General features: G+C 37.1%; 1 protein-coding gene across 2 annotated transcripts in view; it reads right to left on the reverse strand.

Moving 5' to 3' along the window:
* The window catches only part of ASAP2 (ArfGAP with SH3 domain, ankyrin repeat and PH domain 2), a 108,422-nt gene that overhangs the window by 22,034 nt on the left and 73,018 nt on the right, over nucleotides 1-13,370 (reverse strand). For both annotated transcript variants that reach the window (XM_081945041.1, XM_081945042.1), the window contains exons 12-16: nucleotides 8,338-8,425; nucleotides 2,263-2,311; nucleotides 1,744-1,910; nucleotides 1,084-1,217; nucleotides 250-344 (exon numbers count right to left, since the gene is read on the reverse strand). In XM_081945041.1, coding sequence (XP_081801167.1) covers nucleotides 250-344; nucleotides 1,084-1,217; nucleotides 1,744-1,910; nucleotides 2,263-2,311; nucleotides 8,338-8,425 — 533 coding nt within the window. The remainder of the gene's footprint in view (nucleotides 1-249; nucleotides 345-1,083; nucleotides 1,218-1,743; nucleotides 1,911-2,262; nucleotides 2,312-8,337; nucleotides 8,426-13,370) is intronic.

The raw sequence follows: 13,370 nt of genomic DNA on the forward strand, positions 1-13,370 counted from the left end.
AGGAGGTAGCAGTTATGATTATGCCAGGCCAGCCAATCGGAACAGGTGTGTCTTCAATTTTTGTCGGAAGGAGCGGAAGTTGGTGGTGGTTCTAATGTCGGGGGGGAGGTCATTCCAGAGGGTTGGGCCCATCACAGAGAAGGCCCTACTCCTTGGCGCCGCTAAGATAAAACTCATATTAACTCCATTCACACATTACGCCACAACCAACACAGGTATCACTCTGAACATTCCATCTTTCATACTTACATATCGCTACTTGGATTGGGTTTGACTAGTTCATCTGCTGGCAGACAAAATTCCATAATCTCATTAAATCCTGCATTCCCGATATTCTTAGCAAGCTATTAAGATAAATGTCAACAAACCACGTGAATGAACCCAGTGGCTACTTAAACCCAATTATCTTCAATTTGAGGCATCAAAAATCCTGAACATTTGAATTCTGCATCTGTAAATTTTACTTTACAAGCACAGTTTTTTAAAAACATTTCAATAAAATAAGATAGATTAAACAAGGACCTAGTATTACCTCTGCAGGTTTATTTGAAAATAACATTGCTCTATAGTGGAATTTCCATTTTCTAGACTTCAGTACAATTCCTTTTATATACAATGGACCAAGTTCCTTTGCGATTTACATCATTCGCATAATAATATCATCACACAAATATAATCTCTATTACTGCAAAGACGAAAGTCCATTTTCCTGTACCAGATTTTTGTGAGGTACGGACATTTCCTTTCTCCAATAAAAATGGCATTTTACTGAAATATGTTTATTTTAATGTATTGCAGACATTTTAAGATAACATTTAAAAATATGGACTAAATCTCAAAGAATCTGAAGAGTTTTTCAATAAACATGTAAATGGATTTTTCTTCTTCCCACTTCTTTGAGCTGTTTGTAGCTATCTTATATAGTAGAAAATTCAGTGGATTTTTAAGGAGAGAAAACCACTTTAGTAGGTTTTCCTCTCTGATAGAAGGTTGCTATGGGATGAAGCCTACAAAAATAGAAGACACACTTATGCTGACCCTAAGAGTTTTTTGTTGTTGTTGATAGAACTACTTTTAATTTACCAGCAATTCAGATGTACCCAGCACATCTAATGTAAGCGACTGCATTCTGGAATAGTGGACCCCAAGTTCTCGATGTATTCCTGAACATTCAATGCAAGTCAAAATGCCCAAATTTGTTGAGAGCCAGGTTGGATCTAGAAGAGAAAAAGGTAACAGCAATGATTCCAACTTTGGACAAGGTGCTGAAACCATCTATTCAATAGACTTTACCAGCAGCAATTTGACTGTTTTATTCATAGAAATGAAAATTATGTAAGGGCTAGTTCATCACGAAGTACTTGAATTTATACTGTATATAAATACAAAGATGCTAAATACCAACAAAGGGCCTATTTGTAATTAATTTTCTTGACTGATACTTTTTTGACAGTATTATATACAATTGATAGCTTTTCCTTTATAGCAGGAACTATCAAATCTGCCCCCCACCCTGCCTGATTCTTAAGCTATATACTTTTTCCTAAATATCCCTTTGTTTCCTTAAAACACTCTTCTTTGCCCTTGTCTTGCGAGTTCTCAGAAAACTATTTCATCCTACAGTATTTGTTTGTTTACGAAGTCCTTGAGCTGCATACTGAGGATTCAGGCATTGTTTTCACCGCTGTTTCCTGCCTAGACAAGAAGGGAAAAGACAGTAATTTTATGAGATTTTAAAGTCACCTTGTGCGCCACAGTCACAACACATGTCATTTCCAGGCATTCTTTGCACATCAGATATTATTTCTTTTGTCAGTTCTTGGACAATGTTGTTTTCTCCCGTATTATCATCACCTTTGAAGGCATTATTTAAAGCTTCTTCTTTACTATTCTGCAGTACAGATATCCAACTTGAAAAATAAAAACATATATTATGGTGCGAAATGGAACTGACAGTTTCCTACCATCCACACAGAACGAAATTTAAATAAAAGACAGAAGGTTTTCAAAAGTTGAGGTTAGGCTAACCAAAAAATAACTGAGAGCCAACAAATTCCTTTCAAGTCAATTTTCTAGGGATGGATTAGAAATCACATAAAAAGAAACTGAGAAATAGGAAATATGTTTGTTATAAATGCTGGAAATATCTCTGAAATTAGATCAATTTCAATTTCAGTTAGTGACAGCTTCATTTAATGAACAAGTTACAAGTCCCAGCTGCGATCACTAAATGAGGACTACCTACACACTAATGCAACTTACATTTGACAGTCCTGTTCATCCTCTGCTTGGAAATGATATGTTCTGTCATCTATAAAATAATAAAATTTCTCATTGTTCTATGTATTTCATTTTACGAATAAACACATGTTATTTATTCAAATTAAATGTTTTAATGAACACTTAATTAACTCATTTATTAAAAAGTGATGTCATTATTTGGGTTTAAATCACTGCCCTATACGCTAAACAGGGTTAGTGATCCAAAGTCCTCTTTTCTGATGAGAGCAACTTTTGCCAAAAGCACAGAAAACTGGTTCAATGACCGTGGGATTACTGTGCTTGGTTGGCCTCTTCATTCTTCCTCCATACTCTGGGTCCTTGGTTTCCAAATGAGATGCAAAAGTTGCTCTCATCAGAAAAGAGGACTTTGGACCACTGAGCAACAGGACTTTGGACCACTGTGCTTCATTAAGACCAGGGTCAACGCAGCCGTCTATCAGATTTTGGAGCACTTCATGCTTCCTTCTGCAGACGAGATTTATGGGGATGCTGACTTCGTTTTCCAGCTGCCCACACTGCCAAAAGCACCAAAATCTGGTTCAATGACTCTTGGATTACTGTGCTTGATTGACCAGCAAACTTGCCTGACTTGAACCCCATAGAGAATCTATGGGGCATTCCCAAAAGAAAGATGAGAGACATGAGACTGAACAATGCAGAAGAGCTGAAGGCCCCTATTGAAGCATCCTGGTCTTCCATAACACCTCAGCAGTGCCACAGGCTAATAGCTTCCATGCCATGCCGCTTTGAGGCAGTAATTGCTGCAAAAGTGGCCCAAACCAAGTACTGAATACATATGCATGCTTATACTTTTCAGAGGTCCGATATTGTTCTATGTACAATCCTTGTTTTATTGATTGCATGTAATATTCTAATTTTCTGAGATGATGGATTTGGGGTTTTAATGAGCTGTAAGCCATAATCATCACAATTATGACAAATCACGGCTTGAACTACCTTGCTTTGCATGTAATGAGTCTTATCTCATCTATTAGTTTCACCTTTTAAGTTGCATTACTGAAATAAATGAACTTTTGCTCGATATTCTAATTTTTCGAGTTTCACCTGTATAAGAGCAATATTTTTTTCATCTTGCTCAGCACTAGCTAGAATAAAAAAAGGTTAGTACATATTTTACAAGTCATTCTCAATAACATTTTGATTATTTCTCCATCCTGTTTTCCCTTGTATCTGGAATATGAGTCTTTGTGGCCTAAGAAGCACTCCTATAACCATGCAGATAGTCCTTGACTTACAATAGTTCATTTAGTGACCGGTCAAACTTACAACAACACTGAAAAAAGTGACTTTTTCACAGTTACAACCTTTGTAGCATCCCCATGATCATGTGATCAAAATTCAGATGCTTGACAAATAGTTCATACTTATGGCCATTGCTGTGTCCCAGGGTCATGTAATCACTTTTTGCAATCTGCTGACAAACTAAGTCAATGGGGAAGCCAGGATGACTTAACAACCGGATTACTAACTGATCAACTGTGGTGATTCATTTAACAACTGTGGCAAGTAAGGTCATAAAATGGGGCAAAATTCTCTCAACAAATGTCTCACTGAACAACAGAAATTTTGGGCTCCATTGTGGTCGTAAGTTGAGGACTACATGTATACAATATACAATACAAGGTATTTGTAACAAATATCTTGCCTGACATTACTGTGGTCTTCTTAACTAAATGGATATTTGGTTTGAGCAATTATACCAGGGATCCCCAACCCCCAGGCTTGGCCCAATATCAGGCTGTGGCCTATTTGGAACTGGGCCCTACAAGTGGCGAGCTGGTACGCATGCGCAGCTTGACTTGTGCAAGTGGCAGGCCGGTGTACGTGTACATGCGCTTAAAGAAGCTTGCATGGCCTGGTTCCCCTCCCCCCCACATTTGGGCTACCAACCTGCAAAGGCTGGGGACCGCTGAGTTATACTGATCTTTCTTTTCATAAAAGTTCTTTCTAACTCGCTTTAAACTTTTTTTAAAAAAAACATTTTTACTATCAAGTTTGATCGCCAGTGGATGGTAGTCCCCAGTCTTGCAACTAAAGTAATACCAAAAGTCTAGCAAACTAAATACCCATTACCTCTCAGAAATGCCAATACTAGGAACTTGGCAGTTCCATATCAAGCATCTAGGTTGAATAAGTGGAGAACAAAATAAAAACAATACTGGTTGCAGTGTCTATCCTCCACACAAATAAACATAATGTAGATAATGCCTTCCAAAAGGAAACTGTGCCAAAGAATCCCAAAGACCAACCCCACCCACACAGACAGGCAAGACACCCAGTAATGGTATTCTATTCTCTTCACTACCGGTTCAGTAGTGGAAGTGTGCATGCCTGGGCATGTGCAGAAGGTCCATGATGACGTCAGAGTGGATGAGTGGAGCCTTGCGCGGCCGCCACTACCGGTTCGCCTGAACCGGTGCGAACCGGCAGCATACCACCACTGAAGCCACCAGAATATAAACTGACAGCAAACAGCTCTTCTTACTAGCACGGATGATGTTACCTAGTTAGAGTAATGAAACGTCTGCAAGAAAAAAGCATCCCCAGAGAGCACCAAGGACCCCTCATTTCAACTCTGAGCTACAAATATGCTCCTTTACTGAAACTGAAATCTTTTAGGGAGCAACTGTACCAGAGGTGGTATTTAGCAGGTTCTGACCAGTTCTGGAGAACGGGTAGCGGAGATTTTGAATAGTTCAAAGAACCGGTAAATACCACCTCTGACTGGGCCCGTCCCCATCTATTCTCTGCCTCCGACCTCTGACCGGTCGTTTAGCAAGTGTTTTAAGTTATGACAGACCCACCCAAAATTACTTATGTAGTACTGAAGTTGTCATCCCCCCCCAAGTCATGTGATTGCATTTTGGTTGCTTGGCAACCGGGCCATATTTACGGCCATTTGCAGTGCCCAATGGTCATGTGATTGTGATTTTCAGTTGTTGTTGTTGTTGTTTTGCAAAGATGCTCCATAACGATCAATGGGTTCACTTAATGGCTTAACGACTGTGACATTCCTTCAATCACATAGTGAATTACCTTATGACCATCACAATTTATAACTAATTGTCAGGCTCAATTACCATCATAACTCAAGGAAAACCTGTACTTAAAAAAAATGCAAGACATTTCAGAATATCTAGTGGTAAGTATATAGTACCTATTAGCACTCCTAAACAAAATATGTCTTTTCTGAGGAGCAGGCAGCTTTTGGGAAAAGACACAGCTCCTTTGGCTTCTAGATAGCTGCTAGGTTTATACCTCCATATGCCAGGAAGCACTACACAACTCTCGTAATGAGCATCTGTAATGAAGTTATAATGAATGTGGAAAAAGATGTTAGGCATAATCAAACAAGGAGGGAAGGAAACAGTTCTAAGCCTAAGAGTAAACTCAGTTAATAAGATTCAGATGGGTAAGAAAATAAATTATGACTAAACCCCTTTTTATCCACATTCATCGGAAGCAGGATGATTGCAAGGGCTTTATGTTAACAATGCAAAAACAAAAACACCCAAGCAATAATCCTAAACAGTTGTAGGACCCAACCTATTGACTAAATATTTCAGTCCATAAAAACAATATTAAAAAGAAAGAAAAGAGACAGCTACAGTCATTTTTTAAAATTATTTAATTAGTTTGGGTTGTATATACAGACGGTACGTGTGCGTTGTTTTGTCTGATGTTTTATGTTATGTTTTGTTGTTTTATACACGAACGGTCTGTACACCGCCCCAAGTCCCTACGGGGAGAGGGGGCGGTCTATAAATTTAATAAAACCTAAAAAAACTAATAATTTTCTTTGCTTATCACGAAAGTGTACAAAATAGAATGTAGCAAAAGAAATGAGCAATGCCTGAAGAAAAGGTCATAGGATTGGAAGGACCATAGAAGATATCAAATCCAACTCCCTTCAATGAAAGGGCCACTGGATAATTTTCAATGACTATCTGCTCTTTGTTTAAAGGCCTTTTAGCAAAGGCAAAACTACCACATCATGTGGCAACATGTTCCACTGGATAAGAGATCAAACAATTGGGAAGGTAATTCAGATGTGTAACATGGAATTGCTTATTAGCTTATTGATTATATCTAATTCAGGACACGAATTTTCTACTTGTAACAAACTAGACATGGATAAACAATGTCAAATGTAGCTTCATTTGGGGAGTGACAAACAGTAATTGTTATAAAAAAAAATAAGAATCTGGTGATGAAGGAAATCAATTCTAATTCATCAAGAGTCTATATGCGCATAGTTTAAGTAGACAAAAATATGCTCTTCAAAAATGAGTAAAATAGGTCTTTCTCAACAATTTATAAACATGATTCCATAATGTTTCTGATGTCCACATTATATCTGCAGACTATTTACCAAATACCCACTTTGAGTGGCCAAATAAATTTCCTTTCTGACAAAAAATATACCATCTAAAAGCATAGCATCGGCATAGAAATAAAGCAGCAAAAGATCAATCAAAATACACATGAAAACTACAAAAATAAACCATCAGTGTTATGAATGTGTGCCAGGATTTCATTGTCTCCCTGCTCATCTCTATTTCTTTTCCTCCAAAGAAAATTTCAATAATAATTTAGCTTCATATCTCAGTGCATCCTGGCAACAACTATTGTTTTCAAACTTATAATGGGGTCTTGAATTGGGCTTAGATTTGAACTACCCTTAATTATGGCTGTACTGTATTGAGACCATTCCAATTATGAATAAAGCAAATAGTGAAGCAAAGATTCATGCACGTAAAAGGAGATGAAAGAATCAGCACATCTGCAACAGGTACCCAATCTTCAAAGTAATCAGCATAGGTTCATGAACAAACCACAGTCAACAAACAAAGTATTCACTAATTCAGAAGTTCATATCAAGATTTTTTAAGCGCGTCATTATTTTCATGTTTCTTTGTATTTCTGTATTTTATATTTTGATAAACCAATAAAATTTTAACAAAAAAGTGTGTGGTCTACCAAGCAGTTTTAGAATATAATGAAGGTGATATCTAAAAAGTTTCAATAGAACCAAAAATTCATTAATACTAACTCCAAACTGTATTTTAATTCTAAAAAACGGAGGATTGTTATAAAAACGGTTATATGTGTGTGAATGTATATAAGACAGAAAATGCTGTTTAAATGTTATTATTTCTAGCATCTTATTTACACGAATCAATAAAATCCAATTAAATATCAGAAAGATCCGCTGAATCTCATCTCATTAATACCTTGCATAATGCATCAGAGTATCTGGGATGCTGTTATATGTGGAACTATGCAGTTACTAAATATATATATAGCTATTTACTGTTAAATTCAAAATACTCTCTCTTCTTTTTATGACTTCTCACTTTTGACCACATTTGGTCTCTCAATTTTTGTGGTTTCCCCGTTTGGTTCTTTGCTGCTAGGTAAAACTCCCCCTTTAAGCTGTAGTGACCTTTCCATTTCCTTTATAAAAGTTGCCCTGCATGGACAGATTAGTCTTCTTTCACAGTAACCCTGCTTACAATGGCTTTGTGATAAACAAGCAGCAAGAAATAAGCCACCACCGATGCGAGCAAATGTTTACCCTCTGTTAATATGCTCTGTCGTTTCCTGGTATAAAAGAAGAAACCCTATGCTCAAGAAAAACTATAATGGCGATTATATCTAATTTTATCATTTGCCTTTCAATTTTTTTAAAAAAAAACAACCTCTGCATTATACTACATGATGACTGAGATTTAATTCTGTAGCAACAACAGGGAAGCACAGTTGAATCCAATTTGAAAAATGTATGAAGTTGCGTCTCACAGTTAGCGAAGCAATGATAACAGATAAAAGCAACAGATAGCTTCATAGACACACATGTACAATGATATATGAAAAGACAAATGTTTATACATAGCAAGCTGCAGTAAATATATTTTAATTATATTTGGACTGAACACCAGAATCTCCCGTTAATTCATTTTCTGAGACAATATGGAAGTAAGTAGAACTAACTAAAATCAGAGTACCTACAAAACTGAACAACAAACCTACGTGATATGAGGTCAAAACATTTTTTCTCTTCTGGATTTGTTTTCACTTGGCAAGTTAACAGATTGAGCTTTGCAGGAGGTCGGTTTGCCTAATTAAAGAAAAACAAAACAAAAAGGAAATCCCTTAGTAAGAGCATGTAAAGAATATAGACATTTTCTGTTACCAATGTTTCCGAAAGGAAAAATCCTCCTGCAGTTAAGTGCACCAAAGTTGTACTTGCAGAAATTAATGCAATATACAGATAGCCAGTGTCTTTGAATAATATATCACAAGTTGAATTATTATTTTTGAGGTGGGTTTGGATCAATGTGAAATTTTAAAGTTTTGGCATGATAATAAAATCATCTTTCTCGAGTATTTTTTTTTCCAAACGTGGCAAATTATTCTTCTAACCAACTCATATCGATGTGATTTATATTTCTATGATAAAAAATGGGCAAGTAATTTACTTATGGGAAGTTTTCCTGCTGTACTTGACTAATGGAATTTAACATGTAGAGGAAACATCTGGCTTTCATCTGGTAATAAAATTAATGGTGACCAATTAAAATAGAGCATGCAATTTTATAAGAGACCTAACAGGACTGGGAAAAAATGCAGGAATTCCTTATGTTTAAATACCACACATTACAATTAACATTTAATTTTTATATTAATAATGGCAGATCAACAGAATTCAAGACAAATTACTTTGGTAACTGACAGAACAATATAAAATTACATATAAAGCTTAACAAGTAAAACAAGACAGAGCAGTTGCATAATATGCACAGCAAGAAAAAAAAATCCTTTTATAAATTGCAGCAATAGACCTCAAGCAGACATTAATGGCATTCATAATCAAAGATAAAGTATATTCTATTGTTAAGAATATAGCTGATATTGATGGGGGAAAATGGGACAAAAATTATCTTGATGTATTATTTTCTCCTGCTACTATATAAAGACTTCTGTGCATGCTACTACAGGTAACGGAATGAACTTCGTTCCAACCTCTGCTCTAAAAAAATGAATAAAAGCCAGAAATTGAATTGAAATGTGGCAACAGGAGATAAAACTGAATCAAGAAACACAATTTATTTTCCAGGCTAAAAGAAAAAAAGCTTTTAGAAACCAGTGAAGCAACTTTAGAAAGGTTATGCGATCAGTTTCCAGGGCTTTTAATTATGAGTGTGATCTGAAGGGTCTTATTAAAACTGCAGTCAGTGGGCTTAGTGCTTTGCAAACCTACCGGTACTTCTAAATCAATGCAATGTTATGTTGGCACTGCAAATGGAAAAGTTAGTGGACATTTAAAAAAAAAAACATTTTTTTTGCACAGCTTTTGTTCCCTTTTTTTCTTCCTGAGAACTCAACAATCCTTTTTGGTCCCTTACTGCATAAATATATGTTTCCTGGAATTTATGTTCTAATCAGAAAACATTATTGACCTTAATCTTTAAAAAGATGGTGTGTTTTTTTTAATTGATGGAAGGAAGAAAAATAACCAGACCTGTTTGTTTCCAAATTAGCAATGTTAGGAATGTATGGTACTGCTAGTAGAAACTTCATCTGTTCTTTTTTTCATTCTGAAAGCATACCTTACCAGGAAATATATCAAAATACTCCCACTCATATTTAGCCAGATGTCTATCTCTACAAGCACACAAAGCTGCTACTAGCTAACTTGGCATTTATTGAACAAACCAAAAATGGCTTGGGTTTTACGCAATATGATCTACCATAAACCATACAGCCACACCTCACTGGCTGTATTTTACCGCACTCCAAGCCAGATGAGCAAAGTATGGACTGCATGCAACCTCATGGGATCATCACCTATGACAGAAACTGCCCCTTACCTCTTACAATGTGCTCTCCCCCTACATCCACACAGTGCTTTGCCTGAGATTAGTTTTTTCTGCTGCCTCTAGTCTTTTCCCCACATTCCTACACATCTTTTCTACCTGCTCCTTGCCTCCCCATCAGTTTTCCTGTCTCTCTGTTGCCTCTCTGAATTTATCTTTTTCTCCACTTTCCCAATTAACTTCTCTGGTCTTTCATTCTCCCACTGTCTTTCTCTTCTTCTTTTTGATTTCCATATTCTATTGTCAATCTGTCCTACTTACCTTGTTTCCTCGAAAATAAGACTGGGTCTTATTTTGTCTAGGGCCCCAAAATATGAACTAAGGGTTATTTTTTTGGGGGGGATGTTTTAGTTTTCCCCAATGTACGGCCCCCCTACTTCTTCTCCTTGCCATGCACCCTGCACTGGCTTACATCAAGACCCTTGCACTCAGGCCACTCACACCCCGACACCTGTTTCACCTTTCGGCAGTGGCTCCAGCAGCTCCATCCAGCAGCATCCCATGTGGTTGTGGCCACAAGGTGAGGCAGAGGGTGGAGCTGCCCCATGTGCCCCACATCAGGGCCCCCACAGCCAGCCCATCCATGCCCTGACACCTGCCTCGTCTCACGACTGTGACACACCACTTAATCTCCTGCTCCATTCCAGCCACAAGCAGAAGTGGGCCAATGGCCATGTCGGTGGTGTTGGGACGTGGATGGCCTGGCTGTGGGGGCCCTGAGATAAGTTGGTGCAGGGCACGTGGGGCAGCTCCACCCCCTCCTGCCTTGCTTTGTGGCTGTGACACCATGAGCAACCAGACGGAAAGGGTGTGCAGCTGGCTGCACAGGCTCTTATGTAGGACTTATTTCGGGGGTAGGGCTTATATTAGGCGCACATATAAAAGCATTCTAAGGCTTATTTTTGGGATAGGTCTTATTTTCGGGAAAACAGGTTACCAGGACCTTTGCCTTCTCCAGTTTTTCTGCTTTTTCATTATCCCCAGCACTATATTTCTTTCCCCTTTGTCTCTCCCTAATCCTAACCCTGCCCTATCCAGTCTCTGCTTTCTCCTTCTTCTTTCATTTCTTCGATATCTACTGGGATACTTTTGCTAAGATAAATACAAATGATCTTTTGGGGTCAAGGAAAAGTCACATTCAACATAAAATAAGGATTTTATATCCACTCACTCTGGATCCTTGATCCTTTCCAGTATGGCAGTCCTTGAAATGATAGAAGCTGCCATCTCTCTTCGAGCTGAAATCTAATAAAATCACGTCATGGCTTTACATGATGTGAGAACTCATGGATAATGAGCATCTGTCCTTTCCTGTTTGTAAAAGTAATTTGCCTGAATGTTGAAGTGAGTTTTATCCCAAATGTGTCAGGTTAATTAATTCAAAATAGAAGCTGTTCCAGATGAGGAAGTGCCTATTTAGAAAATGTATTTGACGGCAGATTTAAAGGGACAGAGTGGATGGGTGGAATAAGATTAAGATGGCAGAAATGCTGCTGTGCCCTATTCCCTTCTTTCCAACCTAGCTCCTCCAAAACAACAGCACATACAGCAACACATTTAACGCAAAATCAGAGGAAGAAAAAAAAGAAGCCATTTCTCCTGAATAGAACATAACAATGGGAGGCTCCAGGATCACTGAAAACCAAATATAAAAAGTCAAAAAGAAATGATATTGAGTCAGATAGGTTTTGATGATCTAAACTTGAAAAACCCTAGGTCTAATTTGATCTAAGCCTCAATCTCAGAACATCTGCAGCAATAATTAACAGAGGCATTCTCAACACAAAATATGTTCATTTGAGTAAATGAGTAAATTTGAGCTGCACTGATATTAAAGCAAAACATACAAGTTATAACACAACAGAGCATCTTTGGCACTACTGTATGTAGAATAATTGCTGGAAAGATGGCCTGGTTGTAACCTGGATCCTTAAAAGCACAAACCACCTTTTAAAACAATTCTTTTGCTACAGCTCGCTAAGGCATGCTCTGTTGTAAATATAATTTGTTGAATAAGACACAATAGCTTATTGCATATTATGTAAGAGTTCAAGAGCTCTTCCCAACATTGTTTAGAAGAGATAAAATGGGTTTTCAAATATGCTAGGTTTAAGGCATCCATTTTTGCTCCACTAACCACTCTAAATTGCCAAAGAAATCCCACTCTGGCACCATGCATTCCTCAGATAACAATTTTGCACATTTGCATACACATTAAACCATTGTTTAGAAGCCACGGTGACTAGCTTAGCACATGGGTAGAATCAGCCAGTATGAAAGAAAAAAACTTACAATTGTAATTTCTTCTTTCTGAAAATTACCTTTGCAAGATACCAGTGAAAAACAAGGCATTTTAAAAGTTCCAAAACCCGAGTAAAAGAAAGTTGGGAATTATATTATAAAGTCAAGTATGTGTTGATCAAGTCAATGGGACTACCTATCCAAAAAGGAGAAGGAGCTGTCAGTAGTTATTGGAGAAAGAAAGCAGCAGCAGTATTGAAAACTGGAAATTGAATAGATGTTTTTAGTATTTCAATTGATTTTAAAATGAATTGAAAATATAAAATTAAATACATTATTATTATGAAATTATCATTTGGATGTAATAACTAATTATTTAAATTACTTTAATAATTAAAAGGGTACCTAAATGAGATCAGCCAATTTCATGCTGACAAAAATAAGAAATATGACTGACATTCTTTTAATTACTAGTCTCCAAAAGATTGAATGTAAAATATAATTAAATCTCTGGAAACAAAACATGTTTATGATACATGTTATCATAAAAAAAAATCAAATTGAAACACAGATCCTTTGAAACACAGACCTACTACACAGAAGCTGTGTGAGGCTGTAATCCATATCATTTTATCTGGGAGGAACACCCACTGCATTTAAAAGAATTTGCTTTCTAATGAGATGCATACGGGAATGCTACGAATGATAGAAACTGGTTTTGTAGCAGCTTGGAAGAAAACAATAGTTCACACTTCAGATAAACTTCCAAATAAGGGTTTACAGGTGTAGAAAGTGTGCTTTTTGCCTGGAGCTGTCTTTCCAATTTCCTATTTAGCACGATCTCTGTCCATTTGAACAATTGATGGCACTCTCCTCCAAACCAGATTACTCTTAATTAAAGATTTCTTCCATGCCTTTGGCAACAGTAGAGAAATGGTTGGCCGC

Source organism: Natrix helvetica (genome assembly GCF_964273705.1).
Source record: "Natrix helvetica genome assembly, chromosome: 2".
NCBI lineage: Eukaryota > Metazoa > Chordata > Lepidosauria > Squamata > Natricidae > Natrix > Natrix helvetica.